The following is a 24,748-nucleotide window of genomic DNA, read 5'->3' as shown; positions in this document are numbered from 1 at the left end:
TCATCAGGAGTAGTCAGCATGGCTTCACCAAAGGGAAGTCCTACTTGACCAACCTGATAAAACTGCAAGATTAAATAGCTGACCTGGTAGGTGAGGGAAGAGCAGTGCATAGTGTCTGCTTTGACTTCAGTAAGGTTGTAGACATTGTCTCCTATAAAATTCTCATAGACAAGTTGCTGCTGCAGTAGCTGGATGAGCATACAGTGAGATGCATTGAATTCTATCACAATGGCCAGAGGATGGTCAATGGCACAAAGTCTAGTTGGAGGTCAGTACACTAGGTCAGTGCACCCCAGAGATCCATACTGGCTCAGTCTTGTTTAACGTCTTCATTGATGATGTGGAAGACAGGGCAAAATGCACCCTCAGCAAGTCTGAAGATGACACAAAACTGGAAGGTGTCAGAACAGGCCAGATGAACATGCCACTATCCAGTGCAAATTTGACAGGCTGGAGAAACAGGTTGACGGGAACCTCAGAAAGCTCAGCAAGAAGAAGTGCAAAGTTCTGCACCTGAACAACCTCACTCACCACTACATGCTGGGGGCTACTCCATGGAAGGAGCTTGGCAGCAAAGAATTTGGGGATCCTGGTGGACACCAGCACTGTGCCCTCACTGCAAAGAAAGGTATCAGTATCCTGGGCTGCCAGGTATCAGGTATCAAAGTGCTGCCAACACATCACGGGAGGAGATACCTCCTCTCAGCTCAGCACTGGGGAGGCCACACCTGGAGCAGTGTGTTCAGTGCAAGAGAGACAAGGCCATGCTGAACTGAGTCCAGTGAAGGGCCATAATGATGATGAAGGGACTGAAGCATCTCTCCCACAAGGAAAGACTGAGAGAGATGGGACTGCTCAGCCTTCAGAAGACAAAGCGTAAGCAGGATCTCATTAATATCCATGAACCTGAAGGGAGGTTGCAAAGATGATTGAGTCAGGCTGTCTTCAGCAGTGCCCAGTCATAGGACTAGAGGCAATTGGCACAAACAGAAACACAGAAGGTGTCACTTCAACATCAGGAAACACTTTTAACATGAGGATTACTGATGATGAGTTGTCATGTCTCCCTGGACAGTTGACATGAGCTGTCCAGGGAGATTGAGACATCTTCATCTTTTCAGACATTTAAAACCTGCCTGGACACAATCCTGAGCAAGCAGCTGTAGGTGGCCTGGCTTGAGCAGGACAGAGTTCTACTGACAGAGCACTACTGACAGAGCAGCACCCTGAACAGTATTCAGTCCAAAGTCTTAATAGACAAATAAGGTATTTATTTTTAAAAAGCAATATTACAAACAAAAGGGGTAATCATGGGCTTGCATTTTTTCAACTCACTATATATTTAATACAGAAACCTGAAACCATTTTCTTTCCCCCTAGATTTTCTGTGTTGAGCCTTATTGTATGCAAGAACATATATTAAAGCAACTATTAATGGTTTTGGATGCCAGGAAAGGGAGAGGGGGAAGCAAGAGACTGAATATTAGATTTCTATTTAAGAGGTACACCACATACTTTACACTGGCTATATAATAAATTGCTATCAACTCAGTTAAGAAGTAAACTCTAATAAGAAAGGGGAACAAAAAGCCCCAAACCCGCCATTGTATAACAAGTCTTGAGCTAGACACTCCCTCTTTTCTTTGCCAGGTGATGTACTGATTTCTGCACTGCCTTGGAATCACTTAGTAAGGAACACCTTTAAGGGATGTGCTCAGACCAGATTAGAAAATATTGCATAACTAGGAATAATAATAAACAAATATCTCCCATGCCCAGCTGCAAGTCAACTGACTATTGGAGCCTTAAGTACATTAGGCCTTGTGACAAGAAACCTTCATCAATGTTTCAAATGGTGTAAAAGCACTACCACACTGCAGAAAACACAACCAAAGTTTCAAACTAAAAGAAACTGTGCTAATATTAAAAGTTAGGACTTCCCAGAAAGTTACATGAGAATACGGCATAGAAAATGCTTCCCAAATTATTACTAAGAGCACCCACTTAAAAAAAAAAGTTTAAAACAAACATGAAAAGCTTGATCTTCACAATGTTGTTCGCAGAAAGCTGTATCTGATGTTTAGTTTAATGTGACAATCTAGCAATATATTTTCTCTTAATAATAGTATTAATGGACATTAAGAAAAAACATGCAAAAAATTCTCTTCACAAAACACAGGAGATATTACAGGTTAACATCCATATTATACCAAATTACATTGATTGCTCTCAGACTAGATCAACACTAGGTGATAAAACCACTGCTTAGAAAAAACCTCAAGATTTTACTTTATTCTTATACTTCCAATAAGACAGGTCTGTGTTTAAATATACAGTGTTCAGTGCTTTTATAATCTTTTCTAATTAAATTTGTAAATTACATTATCATGGTTTTAATAGAGAGCTTTATGTTGCATTGTGTTTTGCTCTTGGACATCCAATTAATGATGCATTTTTAACACCACCCAGTGAGATCACAGTCTGCCAGCTATAATGGAGTGCACAAGATATCACAAAGTAACACATCCCTTTTACTTCCATACAAAGTTAGCAGGTGTCTGATTTGAAAAACAGTATCTCTTACAAACAGCAATAACACAGTAAAAAGAGTAAAATCTTTCTCGAAGATACACACTAATGCAAGAGAATCATGGAAGAGATTTGTCAAGAAACATTCACAGATATGCTTAACGTTTAAATCTGTTTTGTAAATGTGGTAATATTTGCGGAATACATTGATCTTCTAATTATAATTTCTTTAAGATTTGTTTACCATTATATATTAAAGACAAGGGTGTTTTTTCCCACAATTGGTATCTAGGTTTGCACTTTCAAATATGGAGCTTCACCAAGTAGTGATGATAATGAGCATAAGCACCATCTTGTTTGGTAAGCCTGACTTCAAAATACAGCCTCTGAACTGGCAAGCAATTTATTCTGTTTCAAAAGCAATTTTGCTATTGTGTTGCAAAATTGTACTTCAGTATTTAAAAACAGTAAGATAATGAATAATGGATTTTTCATAACTAGGATGAGAACAAAAATCTTTGTATTTTGCAGCACTTAATTGCTTGAAGTGCTGATTTTCCTTGAGTGACAAATCAATTAAGTATAATCTTAGAAACTCTCATTAAAATAGGGAAGCATTGAAAGCAACATGGATAAAAAAGCCAGAGTGGAGACATCAAAACTCTCAGTGTGACTGCTACTAAATCAGGTATGAAGAAAACTATCTTGACAAAACATGGTTTCCTAAGAAAAAAGGAACTTTATATTAAACAACTTTCCATAAAATCTGACTACTATCAGGAATCTCATAGGCACCATAACAGGTAGTGGAAGCCATTCTAAGTTATTGAAATCTAACTTGGCTACCTATTCAGGTCCATAATAATTTCTGTGTTTTCTGCCAGCTTTCCATTACTCTAGAATAGCAATATTCAAGGGTGCGGAGGGAAGGTGCAAGACACAGGGCAATTGTGACTGCATGCTTTTCTGCTTTTATTCATGCAACAAGTGCAGAAGCAGTATTTATGAAGAGGTTGGGTTTTTTTATCTGCTTGATTAAAAGACCCAGGTAGGAATATAAGCACTGTGTCAGAAATATTCTTTCCTCATCACCTGTAACTTGTGCTATATACCTTCATTCACAAGAAGGAAAACAAAGCTGATGTCTTGAAGCAGTATTTCTCAAACCTAGTGAGGGAGGAAAAAGGAATGCGTGGTCATGAGTCTGTGGATGAATTGGACCCAGAAGGTGGCTGTGGGTTGCTGAGTCACATGGAAGAGAGGCTGCAGTGGAAAGTCTTGAGTAAAAAAGCTGACAAAGACTAGTTGAGCTACTGCCACCCGATGCTGTGGCCATGTCCCATCCTGCCGAGAGCTGTGATTTGGCTGAGTGGCTGTGGCAGCCATAAGACTCCCTCTGCTTCCCATCACGGGCAGAGGACAAAGTAAGCTGCACAATCTGTCTCACTCACACCCTATCCTGCTCCACCTCCAACCTATGTGAACATTTTGCAAGTCTAAGGATAAAGGAGGAATCTGCCAAATTGTAGAGAAAATGTAGGAGAAAAAAAATCAAGAAAGTGCCAGCCATATCCATATGATGAGCAAGAATTGTTTCTTAAATGATGAATCACCAAATCAGCAACTGCTGTTGACTGCCTGTATCACTGACAAAACTGTCCAGAATACGTCCTCTAATGAAGAAAAAATTCCCAGGAAGTTGCAGCTGCATAAATTTTATTAAGCAAGGCACATTCATCCATAACCATGTTTATAACAATACTATGTATTTTTATGTAATTTTTCCACTTAATCAAATAAGAAGTGTATCCATAAAACAAATTGCTTTGCTAGAAAGTTACCCAAGAAAAATCAAACTACAAATTTATTTTCCTCAACTATTACCCTGCATTTCTAAGAATTAAAAGTTACATTTTTCCTCCCATTTCAAACACCTCTGTGCTTCACACAGCAGTAAATTCTGTTTCACTACAAAGCAATCATGCTGTTCCTAGATTACAACAGAAGTTGAAAATGGAAAAATCTTCTGCAACTAAATGCATGAAATTTAAAGAATTTTCTTCAACCAAAAAAGACAGAAAAGCTATTTCAGAAGTTTTTAAAATTGATTAGAACTTGTTGTTCTATATTCCTATTCAGCTTCATCTGTGCCTCTAATGCAAGTACACCCCTAATCAGTGTTACTTGGGCAGTCTCTGAACACAGGTCCTAACCCCAAAAAAATCAGACACTCACACAAAACAATGCTCTTACAAATTTTTTATGGAGTAACCACAGTTGATACTAACAGCTTTTAAGGATGCTGGATATTTGTAGAGCTGAACACTTATATCCAGGTTCTTTAAAAATTTAGTACAACATTCTCACCATAGTGGATGTTTATCCACTGGACAACAAAATAGAAGGAAAAAGTACTTCTACTGTATGCAGGCAAGTTTATTACTGAGTGTATCACTGAGATGAGTAAGACCAAACTCTGCAATAAGACCAAATAAATCACTGTCCCCCAGTCCCAAATGATACAGGGAGATAATATGGAAAACGACAAGGCAGCATTGTTGAACTACTACTACAAAAAAATAAAACAACAATCAACCAAGAAACAACAACAAAAACCCTACCCCAAAGCCAAACAAATAAAAAACAAACAAACGAAACCCCAAAACAAACAAAAAGCTGGTATCTTCAGCCTTGCAGAACTAAGAGAAAAACATCTGCTGAGATAAAGGTCTACAAGAATAATAGAAACTTGTTACCACAGCAGCTCCTTTCCATCAGTAGCTTTTAAAAAATTGTTTAAAACAGATACTAAAACAACAGGTTCCACCAGACACCTATAAAAATCAAATATTCTAAATGCTATTTACCTTCTCTCTCTCCTACATCACACTTTCTTATGAGAAAAATATACAGAAGAAGCAAGTTGAGAAGGTATGTAATAAAGCCTCCATGATAAAAGGCATCTGTCCTTACTACTGCTTGCTCACCTTACAAAGCGCTATGTGTACCTTAACACAAGATCTTTTTCAACCCGTGACAAGATGAGTGAGTCTCTGCATTTAACAAATAGAGACCAGAAATACCTAAATACACAGCAGGACCTTAGGAAACATCATCTACATTCAGCAGAACCCTATTTTTAATTAGTTGGGTATGTCATTGATCAGAACAACAGGCCATTTTATCACTGTCACTGGGTATTGTTATTGACATTGTAGCCCAATCAATTGTTTTCTCTCCCCGTTCTTAGTAATCCAAATGCCTGCCCAAGTAATACAAATCACCGTATTTAGATACTACAGATATAAACCAGGAAGGCATGCAAAAATAATAGCTTAAACATGCAGTCACTTGTGCTTATGCAAACAACAGTAACATCTTCAATAGTAATTTGAAGTTCTCAAACTATTTTTTTTTTTTGCATAATGATTAAAACACTTCAGATCAGGATAGTTACTGTAAGAAAAACTGAATTAAAAATTATGACTGTCTGTAAACCTATCCTGGTATGAAAGGTCATTACTAGTGAAGAGAAAAATATAAAGACAACTATTTCCAAATGCACAGTTCTTACATAATATCAACAAAGAACTTAAATAGATTAAAAATCACTTTTTTACTAAAATCACCTGAAGTTCCTATCTCATCTAAATTTGTGTCTGCAGATAAAATATGACAAATTGCTTCTCATATATGGCACCAATGGAAGTCTCATTGTTTGTAACATTATTTTACAGTTGCTAACGTAACTTCATATGCATGTCATATGGTTATCTACATCATTAAATCTTTCCCCTGAAAAATAAAGGCCCCAGAACCTAACAATGACAACACACACTGCATAAAACTTTTGAAAATATTAAGATATAGAAAGACTATTTTTCAAGACTTGTACGTAAAATTCCTTGGACCTTCGTCCTAGGCAGAAGTCTCAGAAGCTGCACTTACCCTTAATCAGGTGTCAGTCCCAAACAGCAGTATTAACCTATAAATAAAGTCTTCAGCAAAGAAAGCAAAACACAGTCCAGGAACGGGAATACATTAACTACTCCTTTTTCTAAAAACTAGAGGTACTCCATAACTTGAGATCCTGAAAAAAGACCCAACTCAATCACGATAACACAAATCAAGTACAAAGCTGCCACACAAACAACCCTGTTTGAAGAATCAGAATTCAGAGATGGGATCTAAGACTAAGCCTAAAAGTCACTCAGTGACATAGTTCCGAATAACAGGGCCGAATCTCTGTCCAAAACCATGATCCAGGAAAGGCTAATAAACAAAGGGAAGTATGTCCTGCAAGAAAGTGACATCAATGTTGAATTTTTTTTAATGAAAAAGAGACAAACACTTTGAAATTCAGGTGAAGTCTATAAAAAACAGAGGGGCAAGAGTTCTCCTGGAAAAGAACAAAGCATATACATGATTGATACACTTTGTAAGAATGGCAGTAACAGCACAGACAACCCTCCTAAGGACTATTCTAGTGAGATTTCTTTATACCACACTTGAGTCTTTCCTCCTTATGCTGAAACAAAAGACAGAAGTGTAGTATAATGAATATATATATTTGAATACATCAGCATAACATACAGCTGTGTAATTTAATGTATTCTCATTCCCAATACCCTACAATCTCTACATATCAGCACCTGTAGCCTGAAAGGCTTCCTAGACATAACACATTCAGTTGCTCAGAGTTCATGACATTTCTAGCAAGTATCAGTGGAACCTAAACATTTGCAACTTTTGGCATCACAGTAACTACTGATACATCTCACTCTGAGTCGCTACCTCCAAGCACAGATTTCTGTCCTACACAGACAGAAGATTCATCTGTAATGGTGCATCCATTTGGCTGCCATTCCTGTTTGCTTGTCACAGAGGATAAATAACATAAGACAGGAGCTCTGATTTAAAGGAAGCACCACAGGAAACAGGATGATGTTAGGAGTTTTATCCACAAGGAAGTGCAAGTGTGTCAGTACCTGTATGGAGAATTAATAAGCAGTACCCACTGCCACACATTCCGACAGCTGCTTAACTTCCAGGAGTTTCTGCGATCATGTCCAAAGTAGCAAAATGAATAGCATTAACAATGCTATTTCTACAAAAAAAAGTAACATAGATATTTATGTTCCTGGACTTAACAAGTTATTGCTTCAGGTCAAACAACAGATGTTTGAAGAAGTTACTGTTACTTTGCAACAGCAGTTTTAAAACACAGATGTTCAAAAGTAAATTCGGTTCCATCTTGGAATGTTTTAGCACAGAAGTGATATTAAAATTTAAATTAATGGCAATATTGTCAGTCATTCAGCTTCATCTATCATGTTCAAGCTCATTTTCAGGATGAAATATGTAGAACCATTCGATTAACAGGTATGTGGGGGAGAAGATGAAATTGAAACCTGTATAAATGTACCCAGATACTGTAAGAACTTTTGTTCTAAACATTCAGAAACACCCAGGGAAGGGTGTTCTGGCAGCATTTCAGAAAACTGTACAAAATACTAAATATCACTGTGTATAGCCCATTCAGTGGGTAAACTCCACTGACATCTGGCAATATGTGGGGGTTTTGAACAATTATAGACATTTTGCAAGGCTTTCCAGACCCATACCTATAGCAATATAAGTGATAAGTCATGAACTTTCTGTGACCACAAGAGATGTTAAGTCCTAAAGGCTCTGATTGTTACACGGTCTCACCAAATAATATTTTTAGTTATTTGGAGACATTACTCTTATTTCATATGCAATAACTACCAAAAACCACTGGAATATGAAGAATAACATCTAGACTGTGAAAATCACATTGTTGTTCAGAATTAGGACACAATTCTAACACCTGAAAGTTGTTTTAAAGGCTTTTTAACAAAGCTCACATCAGATGATGTTAGAAATGAAAAAATCCCACAGAATTACAGTAAATGCCTTGAGTAATATCTATTGACATTTTTACCTCTTTTTGGGTGGTTCACTGTGGAACCTAGCCAAACACGCTGAGAAATCATAACCGTAAGGACTACGTGATTGCTGGGAACAGCTTTCACTCAAATGAAAAGCATTAGAACAGTATTACTACATTAAATCATCTTATTTTCTGTGTACTACAAATATTGGTTTGAGATTTGTAAGTATGAGGGAATCATGTGAATTTTCACTGAACTTCAAGTTCTGCAGACTTCCATTCCCTTTTGTTTGGAACAGATGTCTTTTTTATTATTATTATTATGCATACTTCACATTAAAGTAGTTCACTAATTGTTAAGCAACAAGCATCCTGCATTTACCTGTACAAAAGACATCATCCTATCATTTGGTTCTTTTTTTCTTTCTTGTGCAATTTTCTTATTCGCTAATGGCATAAAAGAATACAAAAATAACAGTATAGGCAGTTGCCTTAAAACAGAGTTGCTCCATCTGTGGCAAACTGCAGAGACAAGCAACAGCAGCTGATCTATTCCACAACTTGCTCTGTCACAAGCATCTAATATATTCAGTTGTGCAATTCATAAATACACTACTGTGGCCCACAGCATGAACAATCATGCAAGAGATTTCCTTCCAGTGACTGGGTATCCTTCATGCCACCACCTTTATGAATATCTCGAGTGCAAGAGAGCTGGAAAGATGTGATTTTCTGGTACCACCTCAGGAGTCCCAACACCTCTCACCTTAGCCCTATTAGGCCAAATACAATCATACACTGACAGCAACAAGCATAGAACACCTGAATAAACTAGGTGTTTTGTTTATGGATAAATAAAATATGGATAAATATGGATAGTTGACTACTGTTTAGTTCCTTATCAGCTTCAAAATTCCATCAGGCTTCTTGTTTTCCTGCCATCAACCCCACATGACAGCACAGACACAGCGCAGTCAACTTCCCTCCTGTGTTCAGCAGTTGATTACTCTGCGGTTGATGATGACAAATACAAGACAGACAGATGAGAACAGGCCTCACTGCACACTCTACACAGAATGCTCTCTGGTCCTCCTCCTCACTCACCATGTAAACAAAAAGCAGCAATTATTTTCCTGTAGATAACAACCTTCAAGCTGAAGGACAAGGTGCTGAAACAAGTGCTGAAACAATTAGCTTTTCCCCTCAAGCCTTTTTACAACTATGCAAGTTGAATATACTAAACAATAGCAAGGTTTTTTCAACTTTTTCCTCCACAGTAGATTTCCCTAATTGTTAATGGCTGCACATGAACACTTCTCTGTCCATCTGATGTAGGGAAAGATGACAGAAAATATAAAAACTGAATTTCTACTGCAAAAGTAGTAAGCTGTGCTTAGACATCAGAAATAAAAGCACAACAGGATGCACGTGTTCACTGAACCATAGGCAATATTTAATATGTATTTTTAGATTTTTTTTTAAACAAATCTTAACACATACAGTATGAATATACAAAAATACATTTATCTTGTCATATTTATATATGAAGTACAACTGAGGACATTTCATGATTCTTAGCTGGCTACAATTTTATAGAGAAATGTGCATATTGTCAAAGTTTCTTTAGGTGTGTGGGAAAACATATTCCAGCTTTAAAATACGCACTATCAGTCTGTCTAAATGAATCCCAAGAACACCAAGTGCACTACAGACAAATACTGAGTATGAAAGTCTTTGTCCTCACTGCAAAGTGAGCTACAGCAACACTGGCAAAGACTCCTACAGACTGCTTAGCTCAAGCAAAAGAAGTCATCCTACAAATTAGCTGTGAGGCCAATAAAGGTTAGCAACTGATGAGTTGTGTTAACTGATGTTGCACAGCAGCAGGACAACTAATTGGATTTAGAAACACTACCGCACTTAAGGATGTGTGTATAGGACTTCCAAAAGACTGTAAATTCTTCACTGAAGAAATAAATCACAGCAAGTCAAAAGCTCTTAAAGGTCCAGAAACAAAAGCAGCTCCAGTATGTTTTAATAGATGTTTGTTTCTAGACATCTTCAGAGATATGTACACTGTTTTAGGTAAAATCCTCAAGCGTACATGCACATCATAGGTTCCTGCTTATCAGAGACCTCAGAGACTTCACTTCAACACTCTCATAAGTCTCTGACATCAGGCCCTTTGCTGCAGTTTCCACTGGAATGCAAGGCTTATTTAGAGTCTGTGCTGAAGATAAAGATTAGAAAAGCAGGATGAATCATTCACAAAGACATAGAAGCTGTAGTTCAATTACAAGCTTAGAGCCATAAGGCTTACAAGTTGTAATTCAAATATCTGCACTGCCGAATTTCCCCTTTTACTCTACACGAGACAGCTGTGGCAGACTCCACACAAGCATTCCCATGTTTTTATTGCAGGCCCATAGGACACCTTATAGAGGTGCCCTCACAAATTTGAGATAAGGTATTCTTAAAGGAGAATGACCAACTTACTCAACTCACATGAAGAAAAGTAAAACCAAGAAAGTGATCGAAGTGGCTGGTGTAAGTATTCTAATTCTCAGAGCTCAAATAAGCAATTCATTAATCAATCAAAAATGAAGAAGCGTAATAAATGAGCCTGACAATTTTTAAAGCTTTTATATATCTACAAAAAGTTGCACAAAAGTAATGAAAAACATAAACAATCACTTTTGTGGAGGATCAGTACGTTAAAATACACAGATTATGAAAGACCATAACTCTGAAAGCTGTCATCTAAACTGGAAGGAATGTAATCCACAATCTTTGAACGTTGGTCAAAGACAGAGGGCAAGAAGCAAATCTGTACTGAGCTGGTAGTTCCTTGCTAACTCCTACAGCTTGCCAAATCTGCTTATAAAGCCACAATTAAACAGTTTGTCTAAAGAACCACAATGACACCTGCACACACACCTTCAATTAACCTGTGTAACCATCTGACTTATGGACTCAATCCATCACATCTACAGCATTTTTCAAATCACCAGAACACTCCTGGTTAACCTACAACAGAACTCCCAGTACCCTTCATAGTCTGGACTAAGTTTTTGCCTACCAAATCTTCCTCTTTATTCCCAAGCACACCACCTACTGAGATACAAATTTCAGCGAGAGTGTTCTCTGATTCAATTCCCTAAGGAATAGGGTTAGTGATGATGACACTGTCCTGCCTCAAGACAGAGGGCAAACCTACTACAAATTGTCAGTCATTCCAGTATTAGTGAGATGGGGAAGGCTAATACTATGGCAGACTGTACTACAAACTTGTGAATGTTCATAAAAAACCTTTTGTCTAGTTTAAGAATCAAGACAACACAATGTAAACCCAACCTATTTTGCACAGCTTTAAACTACATTTTTTGTTAGTTATCCCATCCAGACAAAGAAGCAAATGCATTTTATTCATTACAAAACAGATTTATCACTGTACTTAAACTAGGACAAGAGCACCAACTATTCCGTTCTTAGCAAGTCCAATTCCTTCAGATGCTACAACTCCTCCCTCCATCCACAGAGAATGCTCTACAAAAGCCAAAAGAGGACAGAAACCTGTAACAAGTAAGTATCATATCATCCACTGTAAGAGTGCTATCCAATGGAAATACCAAAATTATGGAGCAACGTTTTTCCTTGCTCACAACAATAGTATGCCTAGAAATTATTCAAAACAATGGGAAGCAAACCAACGTTCCATTTTTGCCTGGAAACAATTTTACGGCAGACCTTTAAACCGTCTTCTCCAAATTGCTTAAGCCCACTAATGTATCTTTTAGGAAATTTGAAGTTATTTTAATTCCCACACTGAGGAATGGTGGCCGTGCTAGCACCCAACACCGAGCTCGCAACGCCATGTACGACGGAAGCCCAAACAAGCCCCCCGCCGCGGGCATCCCGCCCCTAAGTGAACTCCTGGCAAGGGACAAGAGTTGCGCGGAGTTGCGGGCGGCGGGGCCGGGCGAGCCAAGGCCGCACCTGCGATATCGGGGCCGGCGACGGGAGCAGCCGGGCCGAGCGCGCCCGGCGCATCCTCCCGCCGCCACCGCAGCCCGTCCCAGCCCCAGCCCCGCCGCCGGGACACGGAAACAGCGGCCCGGGATGAGTGGCCACATCCGCGGAGGCCTGCAGGAACCAGCGACTGCCGACAACCCCCTCCGCCATCCGCGGCGGGGCCGCCACCCCTTCCCGCCCTCCCCGCGGAGCGGGCGGGCGGTCCCGGATCTCCGCAGGGCAGCGAGGTTGGGCGAGGGGCGCACGCCGCCCCGCCCGCGGCTGGGGACAGGGGAAGGAGAGGGGAAGAAGGGGGGCAGCGGCCGCCGCGCCGGCCCTGCCCGTACCTGCTGTGCCGCTGCGCCGCGGCGGCGCTGCTGTAATAGGCCGCCCTGCGCTGGGCGCTGCGCGGCACCGGGCGCAGCGGGATCTGGTCCGCCATCTTGGGGGCGCCCCCCCGCCGCCCGCCGGGCGCCGCCCGGGCCCTCCTGACGTCACGGGCACGCCGGTGACGTCGTGGGGGCGGGGCTCGGGGTGAACACGGGGCGGGCGCGAGGCGGGCGGCGCGCGGGGCTGGCGGGCGCGCGCTTCCCACAGCGGGGCCGGCGGAGCTGAGGCCTCAGACACGGCTGGGTGCGGGCACCCACAGTGCGGGCAGCGGGGAGCCGGGCTCTGCTCAGGGCTGCCAGGCTGGAGGACGAGAGGCAGGAGCTGATGAACAGGAAGCTCCACCTGAACATAAGGAAGAACTTCTTTCCTCTGCGATTGCCCAGAAAGGCTGTGGAGTCTCCATCGATGGAGATACTCAAGAACCATCTGGACGCAGTGCTGTGCTATGGGCTCTAGGCTGGCCCTGCTTGAACAGAGAGGTTCGACCAAATTACCTTTGCAGTCCCTTCCAACTTGCTCTGTTCTCTCATTCCATAATTATTCAGGTTCTGAGGTATCACACCTGCTGGTGATGGTTTCCTGCCCTTAAACAGAGAAAGGTATTGCCACATGGAAGTGGACATTCGGTATGCCAGGGATAATGGTACCAGTCTGTGGGACCTCACAGGGTGGTCACCAGCAAAAGTTTGCAAGATAGATATGTTCATAGACCTACTGTAGGATGTTATCTGTCTGTATTCCCCTGAAATCAGATGCTGTGGGGGAGCAAAAGGCCTAACAACATTACAAATATGGAAGACATTCCACAACAGGAGAAAGAAAATTATTTTATTTTTTTCCTCAATGCCTGTTGCTAAATGAAGTCTGCTCTTATGACCCAGGCACTTCAGACTGAAGTGTTGCTGTACCTTGAGGTGTATCTTCGGCCGAGAGAAGATGGTCATTATGGAGACACCACAACAAACAGCTTACTATGAATGATGCTCCTATCTGCTGGAGTGAAGGTTATGGAGCACTGGCAGTTCTTTCCAAGTGCAAATTTCTGAGCAGAATTTTGACTTTAGGCATGTTATCTGGATTCTGAACTCACTGACAGATACAGAACTCTCGAAGTTGAACCAGGAGACAGGAACCAGTTACACAAAAAGCACAAGGCTTGTATAGAAATAGAAGGGGAAAATATCTATGCTGTGCATGTGACAGGACTTTGCTGGGTATTCAAAGGGTCACATGTGGAAACGCCAGAAAGGGGAAAGATATTTATTTAGCTTTTTAACTCTGTTAATCCTTATAATGTTCATGGTATTAGAATCTGAATCAGTTCACCAGTAGAATCACAAAATTGTAATTTATATTGAAAGAGATGTCTAGACATCACCTAGACCAAGCCATTGCTCCAAGACATTACATTTAATATCAGGTTGTTCAGGGCCATGTGCAGTGGAGTATTGAACACCTCCAAGGGCAGCACGATGTTTCCATAAATTCTCTGGGCTACCTGTTGCAGTGTTTATCTTGTGAAAAAAAAATTGCTAATAAGTACTCAAAACTCCCCATGTTCCAACTTGGGAAACACAGGATCAGCCAAAACCATCTATCTGTGAGAGAACTCTGGGCTCCGGCTTCTTGGTATCGTGCCATTAAGTAGTTTTATTCAGCCACAGCATCTTTTCTTGACTTTTTCTGCTGTAAGCTGTGCAGCCTGAGCTCTCAACCCCTCCTTACCCATCATGTTCTCCAGCTCCCTGGCCATCTTGGTCACCTTTTCATAGATTCACTTCAGAGTGACAGTGAGCTTTGGTAATGAGAAGACCAGAACTGGACATGGCAACCCAGATAAGGTCCTACAAGTACCAGACAAGAGAAGGGTCGCTTCCCTCTTGTAGGTGCTGGCTACACAGTTAAGCTGCAGTGCCCAAGGTGTGGATGGGTGGCTCTGCTCAAGGGCTCGTTGCTGTTGCATCCACTGCATGGCAGTTCATGGTGTGTGGTACTGCCTATCTCCTGCCTGCTTTGCCGTGATGGCTGTAACTTATGTGTTGGAATAAGCAACACAGCCCTGAAAACCTTCAGGGTAACAATTATGCCAGTCCTAGGTGCTTTCATGGCTGCTGTTAACTGGAATTCTGCACATCTCAACAGCTTTAAAATTTTAAACATTAATATTAATAACTATATATTCAGAATCCCCATGTGACTAAGGAATTTACTGCAGATCACTGAGGCCAAGAGAACTGAATCTATTGCTTCCAGTTTATCAATTGATTCAAGCCCATGGCGGAGCAATTTTTGAACTGAACAGAAAGCACTTAATTCACAAGTTATTAGCCTAAGATTAATCTTCTTGTCAGTGCAGAACTTTGGTTGTGGTTATTGGGTTATATTTCTGGTTATTTAACAGGTTGTTTGGCTTGTAACTATCTCTAATGTTTGTCAATTACATATATGTGTTTGTAAATTCCATATGTATAGACAAATATGTGATCAAGAATGTGAAAGGAAAGGTTTATTATTGTCAGACTTGTAAGGCCCCAGCATATCACAATCATGAGGAACCACAAATACCTTTCGAGTCTTGATTTCCTACTGAGTCTCATGTAGTCTATAAAGCATTATTTTATTTATACTTCAAGGTTTTAAGAAAGAAATACTTCTCTATTACCTGTGCACAGAGAAGATTTTAACCAGAAAGCTTCTAAGAAGAGGAAAATTATTATTTTAGTATACCAATGGCCAAGAGAGTGACAAAATCATTTTAAATACATGCTGTTTTGATTACTTCAAATATATGTTTAAAGTTTGCAGTTAAACTAGGTGCTGGAAATCTATCCTGATTTCACCTTCTTGATCACTTTGCCTTTTTGCATCACTATTTTCATGAAATGGTAAAAGCTCTTAAGTGCAGGATCTTTGGTTGTGTAGCATGTATTATCATTCAGTTCTGCCTCTAGATTATGATGTGATCTTGTCTTTTGTTTTTAAAGAAAATTCTAAACATTTATATAAAATTTTCATCATGCAAAACTGACAATTTGGCATATGATATATGTTGACTTTTCCAGATGCCTTTAGAAAATGTCCCTGCATTTTGAAAATAATATTTCCTTTCCTATTTAGCAATACTGAAAGGTCACAGAATAAACCTGCTTCTGATCCATATTTTGGTATTCAGGTGTTTCAGGCAGGAGTTCTTTTTCTTTATGAAAAAACTTTTCATTTCAGGAATTCATTTCACTGTTAATATTATAATATTCATTTCAATACTTGGCTAAGTAACATTTTTAACTTAAATATCATGATAACATACGTTTGTGATAAGTAAATATAGCACCACTCTGAAATAAACTTTCCGTGTCATCCTTTCTGTGCTTCTTTTTTTGCATAATTTTTGCATTTTTAACAAGTGGCAGAGATCCAGAACTTTTGATTTATGAATCTTGTGGACTCTTGGTTTGATAGGAATGAGCTGGCATGGAAACTGTTTTGCATTTGTTGCATGTATCTGCTACAGGTGCAGAACCTATCTGTAATGAGTTCTGCCTGATATCTCCAGAGGGCATTTAATAATAATTTATAATTTTTGTTACCATTCTACTTCTGCTGTGAATGTTCAAGGTTAAGTGCTCCCTCCCTCCTAATCCTGATTATGTATCCAGTCTGGGCTAGGGTAACACTAGGCTAGGGAAATGAAAGGCAGTTTGAAGCTAATTCATTCTTTGCTATCCTTCTCAAAGCCAAGTTATAAAATAATTTATACTGGAGTAAATCTGTGGAAGTGGTACTAAAATCATTGAATATAAAACAAAAGAAAAAGTTTCAGTAAGCCTTATGTAATGTTACATAGTACAAAATTTACATTATTTATATACTAGGTGTTTTCTCACCTTATCCTTAAAACCTCTTTATCCTTCAAACCTCCTTGTATTTTTATCATAATCGTGCAACTTTTTTCATCAGTGGTGAACCAACTTTGTATCTGTCTTCAAAGTTTCCTCAAATTGTAAATAGTTCCAGAACACCTGGAGGCTAAAAAAATAAAATAAAATTAAATTAAACAAACAAACAAACAAAAAACCCACAACCCTAAGCACAGCAACACAGAAAGAATATGGTTTATAGGAAGAGCTGAGGGCAGCAAGGAAGACTATACCAAATAAATTCTTACATTGTCAGAGAAACGGAGCAAAACAAATACAAAATAGAGGGAGCTAAACCAGGTGCATTTATCAGTTTTAATAATTTTAAGAGCAGTGCATTTGGATCTTCAATCTGTATCAGTAGGATGTAACAAAATGTTATCGTGCTCTGGAAAAGAACAAAATCGAGACACTGTTTTCTCTGAAAGGATCCTTGTTTTAATAGATCACTTCAGACAGTGAAGCCTCATGCAATTCAGTTACACTCCAAAATAAATGAGTTTAAAAACAGCAAAAAGAAGTAAAAATAATTATTTAAAATATAACTATACTATAAAAATGCCCAAAATAAAATTCTGTTCACGTATTAAAAAATATTTTGTCTACATAGCTAGAAGAAAATTCTATTTCTACATATTCTATTTTTAATATTCACAACATTTAGTGTTTGTCAATTAATTACACTTCCAGCTGTTACAGGAGGTCTTTCAGACCTTCTTTCAAGGTTTTCTCTTTGTTAAATGTCAACTCTGCAGCTCTGCAGGATTTATGGACTGCCAAATCTCTATTCCTCCTTTTGTAGTCCATCTTTACCAAACTATGCATCCCTCAGCACTGGCTTCACTCCAGTCCTGTATGACCCTCACCCACATTTCACCAAGTCAGTAATTCAGAATAAAATGCAAGCAATATCTGCTCCAATTACATCACAAAAATAAGGTATATGTTTGTTGTATTTTGGATTTTACTAGAGATACATCTTGTAGACAGTAACAGGTCTGGCTGAAAGGGTATTTTCTCCAATTCACTTGGCAACACTTGAGGCAGAAAAAGTGCGAATCCTAGATTACTTAAATAAAATAGGTTTAGAAACGAAGTTAAATTTTGGTGACTTCTGTTACAAATATCAGTCATGCTTTCACTTAAGATATTGTATGTTGATTGTGAATAAACAAAAGGAGAAAATTGTAATACAATGTTCATTATTTTACTGCATTTTCAGAATGACCCTTCACTGACAACCCTCTAGTAATTTTTCACAGTATCTGTTCAGTTAAGTTAACCCCTAATTTAAAAATTACTTCAATGTACATTTCAAAATCTCGCGCCTTTTAATTTCTAGTTAGCTTCTGAGGGACTCTTTCTCATGCTCATAGTGAATGTAAATTCAATGCTAGATTTCTGTTTCTAACTGGAGAATAAAAAGCCCCATGGACTCAAAACTCTTGAGCTGGATTATCAACTTCTGATCTTCTCTTAAAATGAGAGATTATCCAATAAAGTATTCCCATGATCTGTTGCGCAAAATTAACAGCAAAGCACACCATCAATTTCAAGGGACCCTTTTTTCTCTTTGAGTATTCTCAATAGGTTTATTTCTTCCAATTCCATGTTGTTGATATTTCAAGTAAATAAATACAGCTGTTTTAACTGCTTCTTGAAATTGAAAGAAAATATACCCATGGATTAATTGCAAATTTTGTATTGTTTCAGAGCTTCTGAAAAGGTCATGGAAGGACAAACAAGACCCAAGTATAAACTCAAGTATCAAGTTGTGATTGCTGGTTTCAGACTTTCTTGTATCTGATTTCCTTTTGCAGTTCATGATGCAATAGTGACCAAAAGCTTCACATAGGGTTAGGGTGTTCTGGGAGCTATACAGCAGTAGATCAAGAAAAAAGTTCCCAGATGATAAGTGACAAAATACTTAGTGTCTTGTAAAGCATATCCTTCAAAAGTCTGAAATTACTTGAAATCTCGTCTTTCTCTGATATCTCTCTATGTCTGTCCCAGCCATCAGCTCAGGCTAATAGTAAAAAAAAAATCTATTTGCCTCAGACTTGCTTCTGAAACCTATTTTTCCTCAGATATTTTAGCCAGTCAGATCTGGTTTCTGCTAAAACCTAAACATCTTGTCTTTGTATACTGATTTCACTCCAAGCAGTAGTTTGAACCTTACAGATTTTTGTTGTATCTCTTATCCAAATAGGAAACATTATTTTCACAGAATCAGAGTCATCAAGGCTGGAAGAGACCTTCAAGATCATCTAGTCTGACTATTGGCCCAATACCACCACAGTCACTCCTAAATCATATCCCCAGGTGCCACATTCAGGCAGCTCTTGAACACTTCCAGAGACAGTGGTTCCACCACCTCTCTGGGCAAATTATTCCAGAGCCTAATCACACTTTCAGTGAAAACTTTTCTTGTGATATCTAATCTGAACTTCCCCTGGCACAACTGAGGACAATTTCCTCTTGTACTTTCGCTTGAGACATGGCAGAAGCCAGCTTCCACTTTACTACACCCTCCTTCCAGGCAGTCGTACAGAGTGATGAGATCTCCCCCGAGTCTCCTTTTCTCCAGGCTTAACACCCCCACCTCCTTCAGCCACAGCACATTACAGGATGTGCTCCAGACCCTTCACCAGCTCTGTTTCCCTTCTCTAGACATGCTCCAGCACTTCAGTGTCTTTGCAGCAGAGGCCCAGATCTGGACACATGATTTGAGATGTGGCCCCACCATGTCCTTCCTCTGCCTTTTCCCCCAGTATTGCACTGAGCAGCAATCTGTTCCTAGTCAACTCATTATTTGTCACTGAGAGATTGTTTCCTGTTATAATCATCAAATAATTCCAGTGGGTTTTGTCTACTTCTATAATTTGCAAACACTTTCTCCCATTCCTTGGGGAATTTCCTGTAAATTAAAAAAAAATTAATTGCTTTTTTTCAGAACTAAGAAGGGTCAGCTTCCTTCCACAAAGCAAACTGAAACCAGGGTTGCCCTCAATAATGCTCAATCAAGAAAATCAATTTTGTCTCCAAAGTACTAGGATAAAGGCCAATCAGTCTACAAACTTTAGTTACCTGCAACTTCCAATATCCTTATCTGATTCTAACTTATCTAAATCTGGAAGAACTGGTAGTAAAACACAGTGGTTTTTGAAAGTAGATAGTATTGCTGTGAAGAGGCTTAACACTGAAAAGAAATGTGGACTTCATATACAAATAAGTTATCCACAAAAACTGATTGTGACTATATCCATTTTTAGCACATTGTTTAAGAATGATACCTAAGGTCTCAAATACATTAAGATTGATGTTGCCAGGGTTTAATTTCTTGGACTACAGAGGTATGGAGTCAGAGTCCATGATGTTAGTGAAAATAATTATATAACCAAAATTACAGATGCAAGGTACAACAACCCAACAGACAAAACAAGATTTAAACAAACAGCTAAGTGAATGAACAGCATGAATTTCTTTTGCAGATTGTACGTACAACTGTAAGGATGTTAGGACAGTCAGCTGTGGCTTGCCATTTTTCGGTCTTCTGGTAAAAAGAAAGATTTTTCTTAACCCCTAAATAAATTTTCTGTGAAAGGAATCTAAAGGAGTCCATGTCTTGTACAGACTTCAGGGAAATTTAATTAATTCATTTTTGAAGACTAAGAGGAAAGGAAAGAGGGAGACAGAGATATGCATTACATCTTTGAGTCAGAAGGTTGTTGGCAAGAGGAAAGCAGTTACCCTGCGTTTAAGGGTAAGAAGCTCTTCAGAAATGCGGGAATCTTAGGGAATTGTTCTTCTCCCATAACTTTCCTGTTAAGAAAAGAAGAAAAGCCACACTCTCTTCTGTGACTTCTGCTAATGTCACAAGGTAGGGTATTTTGATGCTGAAAATGGACTTTTTGGGAGGGATTAAATGCTCTTTTTCCCTTATCCTTTTGAATTTTTTTGTGGCTTTCTTTTTTTAATTTAAAACAAGGAAAGATCTGAGTGATCAGTTTGCAAGCCATGAGAGAGGTGCTTGAAAATAATTTAACAGACCTCTATTGAAGTATGGCAATATAGATTAGAATTATTTGCCCACAAGTACATTGAGTTGGGATTAGCACTGAGTCATACTGTCCTGCCAAGATCATAGGCCTATTCCCTTTTCTCTATGAAATTTATGGATCATTATACACATTAAATATGGATCTTCTAGGACACGTGTAGTCTCACATTACCTCCAGATTGCTTTCTGGAAAGAGGCAAGTTGATCGGTATTTAAAAAAAAAAAAAGAGGGGACTATCCTGCAAATTTTATATGACATTTTCAAGAAAATAAATGTAACTTTATTTTAAGATCAAAGATGTTTCTTCTGGAAAATAGAAATTAATGTTTTACACTTCATATCCCTTTGTACTAGTAATGTGCACCATGGTCTCTAACAGAAGAAAAAATGGATTTCATTACAGGATTCTTATTTAAATGATTTGCTGAAATGGAAGCATCACTGATAGAGAGGAGAAATGTGTCCTTGTGCCCTTACTGGAACTTGAACAGTGTGGGCACCGTGGCTCATAAAAGGTGGAGTTCAGAATGGGCCTGTAGCCTTAGGCTTCATAGACCCATAGAATCATTGTATCATTAACTATGAGGTGAATGGGGTGCATGTAAGTATTTGAAATTCAATTTCTCCTCAGTCACTCTGGTCATATTCTTGTGTCTGTACAGCAAGGAGCCTTTCTGCTGCCTTCTTTGCTTCCTTGCAGTGGATACAGCCTGAAAGGTTGTCTTACGTTGCAATGCAAGATGTAATCAAAAGTATGTATTCTATTACTCTCTGTTAAAACCAGCTAGGGCAGTGTTCTTTATCTCTTCCATGACCCATCCTCCCTCCAGGAGGATATTTTCTATTAATGGGCCATTGAGTCTCCTTGCACAACTGATAAAATTACATCATTCCATTGTGAGATGCTCCACCCAAGGGGAGGAGCCAAGCATTCCTACCTGGATAAAAATCTGAGACTGGAACACCAGAGTCAGCCTTTTTCCACTGGATTCTCAGAGGAAGACCAGACCCTTCTACACCACTACTGGACCTTCAGAGGAAAATTACACCCTTCTATAGGATCATTGCTTTAACAGAACCACATTTGTCACTCCAGGAGGACTGCAGCTGACAATTAATCAGACTACTACCAACACCCTGAGTGACAGGGTGTCAGGTTGCATTCTGGCTCTGTTTTTGCACTACTGCATTCTGTTTTAATTTTCCTATTAAGTTGTATTTTTGTTGTTGTTTTTGTTTTGTTTTATTTGTACATACTGGTAAAGAAATGTTATTCCTATTCTCATATCTTTGCTTGAGAGCCCCTTAATTTCAAAGTTATAATTCAGAGGGAGGAGGTTTACATTTTCTGTTGCAAGAGAGGCTCCTGCCTTCCTTAGCAGACACCTTAGCAGACTTCCTTAGCAGACACTTCCTTGGTATTTCAAACTAAGACAAAGGTTTTGGCAGTGAGCTTGGTCAAGAACACAACTGAGGGCAGTGAAAAACAGGGCTTGTATCATGACCTAACTACAGAGGGACTTCATGGATATCTGACTTTCATTCAAATACCTTTGCTCAGTACAGATGTGAGTGTGTGTATATATGTCTGTATATATCCATATGTCTGCTGCACTGTGACTGAGATTCCTCTTCTGTCTGTGAAGTTTGGAAAGCCTGCCTGTGTTGGATGCCATGGCATGTACTTCAAGAAAAAGAGATCAGCTAAAGCGTCCCCATATCACCAGCATTGTTTCTGGGATCAGAAATGCTGCAGAGTGCTGACGTATCTTATTGTTCACCTACCAGTTAAAACCACTTTACCCTCACAATTGGTCAGAGTATGACTAAAAGTCTCAATAGACTTAGGAGAATTGACCAGATGAGTTATGTTATCAGCTGCACAAAGCTCCCAAGGCACACACCTGAGACACAGGCCTTTGGACACAGGGTTGACAGGAAGGTGAAGAAAATGGGGTGAAAAGTAGTATATACCCCAAAGCAAATGTGGTGATATGTGCTGACAAGGTGCTATCAGTGTGGCATGTCTGGCCTCATTTATTCTCTACTTTTCCCAAGTAAATTTGGGGATGGAGCTGGAATTTTTTTTTCCACAGCATAAAAACATGGGACCAGAACTGAACAGTAATGAACTAAAACAGTCTATAGGAAATCCAGTGAAAAATTCACTTTTGCCTCAGTTGTAGTCTAATACTTTGTCCAGAAAGTTGTCTGCCTATCAGCCTATTCCAGGTTTATTTACCTTGCTGAAAAATATGGAACTTCAATAAGACAGAAATTTGCCCCCATCCACCACAGCTGATCTTTGAAGCATGAAGTTTTTCAGAGTGGTAGACAACACATTTTTGAGGTGATCTCCATGTAATTCAGAGTGCAATTTCAACTTGTAATAACCATTCCTCATATTGTATCAATTACAGACTGTGTCCCACCTAAGCAACCTTCTGAAAGCCAGTTAGTAATTTCTGCCGTTTTCTCCTGTGCTTCAGAAAGTCCATGTTCTACCACAAGAGTGAAGAGCCTGAGGTTTCTTCCCTTGCTGAAAGAGTAGATTTGGGAAACTCCTCATGATGCAAAGGGCAGGTTCCCCGAGAAGTGGAAGCTTTGTTGTTAGATACTATAAAGATGACAGTTCTGAATGTTTTCCTATAATCTTATGAAATAAAGTTATAAAAAGGAGAGAAAAAAACATATAGACAAAATGTGATCTTTTATACAGCTAACAAATCCCAAGCCTTGGTACGCATCAAGAAAATACTTAATTATCACAGTCTAGTCCATTCCTAGTACATTTTAGACACTGATAATTTCAAAAAGAGAAGATGCTCCATAAATCCAAAGGCAAAAGTCCACCTGTGTTTGCTTTTAAGATATGCATAACTGAGATGCAAGAACTATGAACAACATCTCCTGTACCAGTGTTTCATATATATCTACACACACAAGCTAAGAAACTTAGCTAACTAAAATGACCATTTTCCTCTAGTATTACAAGTTGTAAACTTTCAACCCTTTAGATAAAATGAGGTCTTCATCAAATGCCTTTTAAAGAATAGGTCTTCCATTTATAACTGCCTCTCATATCAAACCCTGTAGGAGCATAAAAACAGCAATTATTTATAATAACTTTATTTGGTATAATTTCCATCTGTTTTTGAAAGCTCTTCCTGCTGTTTTCAGGCTGTGCATGTTAAACAGAAGTGCTTACACTTGACCTTGCTCTTGATCCACTCTTTGTATGCAGCAGTGCCTTTCTTCTTCTGAAAGATAGGTACAATTTGTATCCACATAAATTATAATGTACTTGCTATCAACATTCTTTTATCTGGTAAATTACTTACACTGATTATGTTGAAGACTGTTCTATAAGCTGTTGATAATACAAGTCTATGATTTGGATGTAATACGTTATTCTTAATTTAGGACAAGGATGAAAGGAGATGGCAGCTTGCTATAACACATGGAAAAAATCATGTTCTGGCCACATGCAGTCAGGAAAGGATCCACAGTGGTATTTGGAACAGAAAATGTGTTCAGACTCAGCATTCTGGCTAAATTCCAGCTTCAGTAATTATTCTGTCTAAATCTTCCTGCATTTCCAAAGGGATGATTAAGATATTTTCATTTCTTTCCTGCCTCAGATTCATGGAGCACATTGTCATAGGTAATGCCCATTCTGTACTGCATTGAAGAAGCAGCAAACAGGGAAAATTATCTGTAGTTCCTTCTCTCAACAAATAGTTAAGGCTGAGATAAAGTCGTACGATTTCTCTTGTCCAGTCAGCCACAAGGCTAGAAATGCTACACTACTGTTTGACCAAAAGACCTAGATTCTTGAAATCATGCTCTGGAGCAAGTGTGCTGTGCATTCAGGGCAAATGGGACCCATCCATAGATTCAAATTCTGCAGGGCTGCACCCTTGCAA

The 24,748-nt window shown here is 39.1% G+C and overlaps 1 protein-coding gene across 3 annotated transcripts in view; it reads right to left on the bottom strand.

Annotated features, from left to right (window-relative positions):
* Positions 1-12,957, bottom strand: part of ATP9B (ATPase phospholipid transporting 9B (putative)) — a 166,371-nt gene extending 153,414 nt beyond the window's left edge. For all 3 annotated transcript variants that reach the window (XM_063403788.1, XM_063403796.1, XM_063403804.1), the window contains exon 1: positions 12,802-12,957. In XM_063403788.1, the coding sequence (XP_063259858.1) occupies positions 12,802-12,896 (95 nt within the window). In that variant the 5' untranslated portion in view covers positions 12,897-12,957. The remainder of the gene's footprint in view (positions 1-12,801) is intronic.
* Positions 12,958-24,748: the final 11,791 nt, after the last annotated feature.

Source organism: Prinia subflava, chromosome 1 (genome assembly GCF_021018805.1).
Source record: "Prinia subflava isolate CZ2003 ecotype Zambia chromosome 1, Cam_Psub_1.2, whole genome shotgun sequence".
In the NCBI taxonomy this organism is placed as follows: Eukaryota; Metazoa; Chordata; class Aves; order Passeriformes; family Cisticolidae; genus Prinia; species Prinia subflava.
The sequence above is the reverse complement of the archived record's forward strand: the minus strand, read 5'-3'. Positions and strand labels throughout refer to the sequence as shown.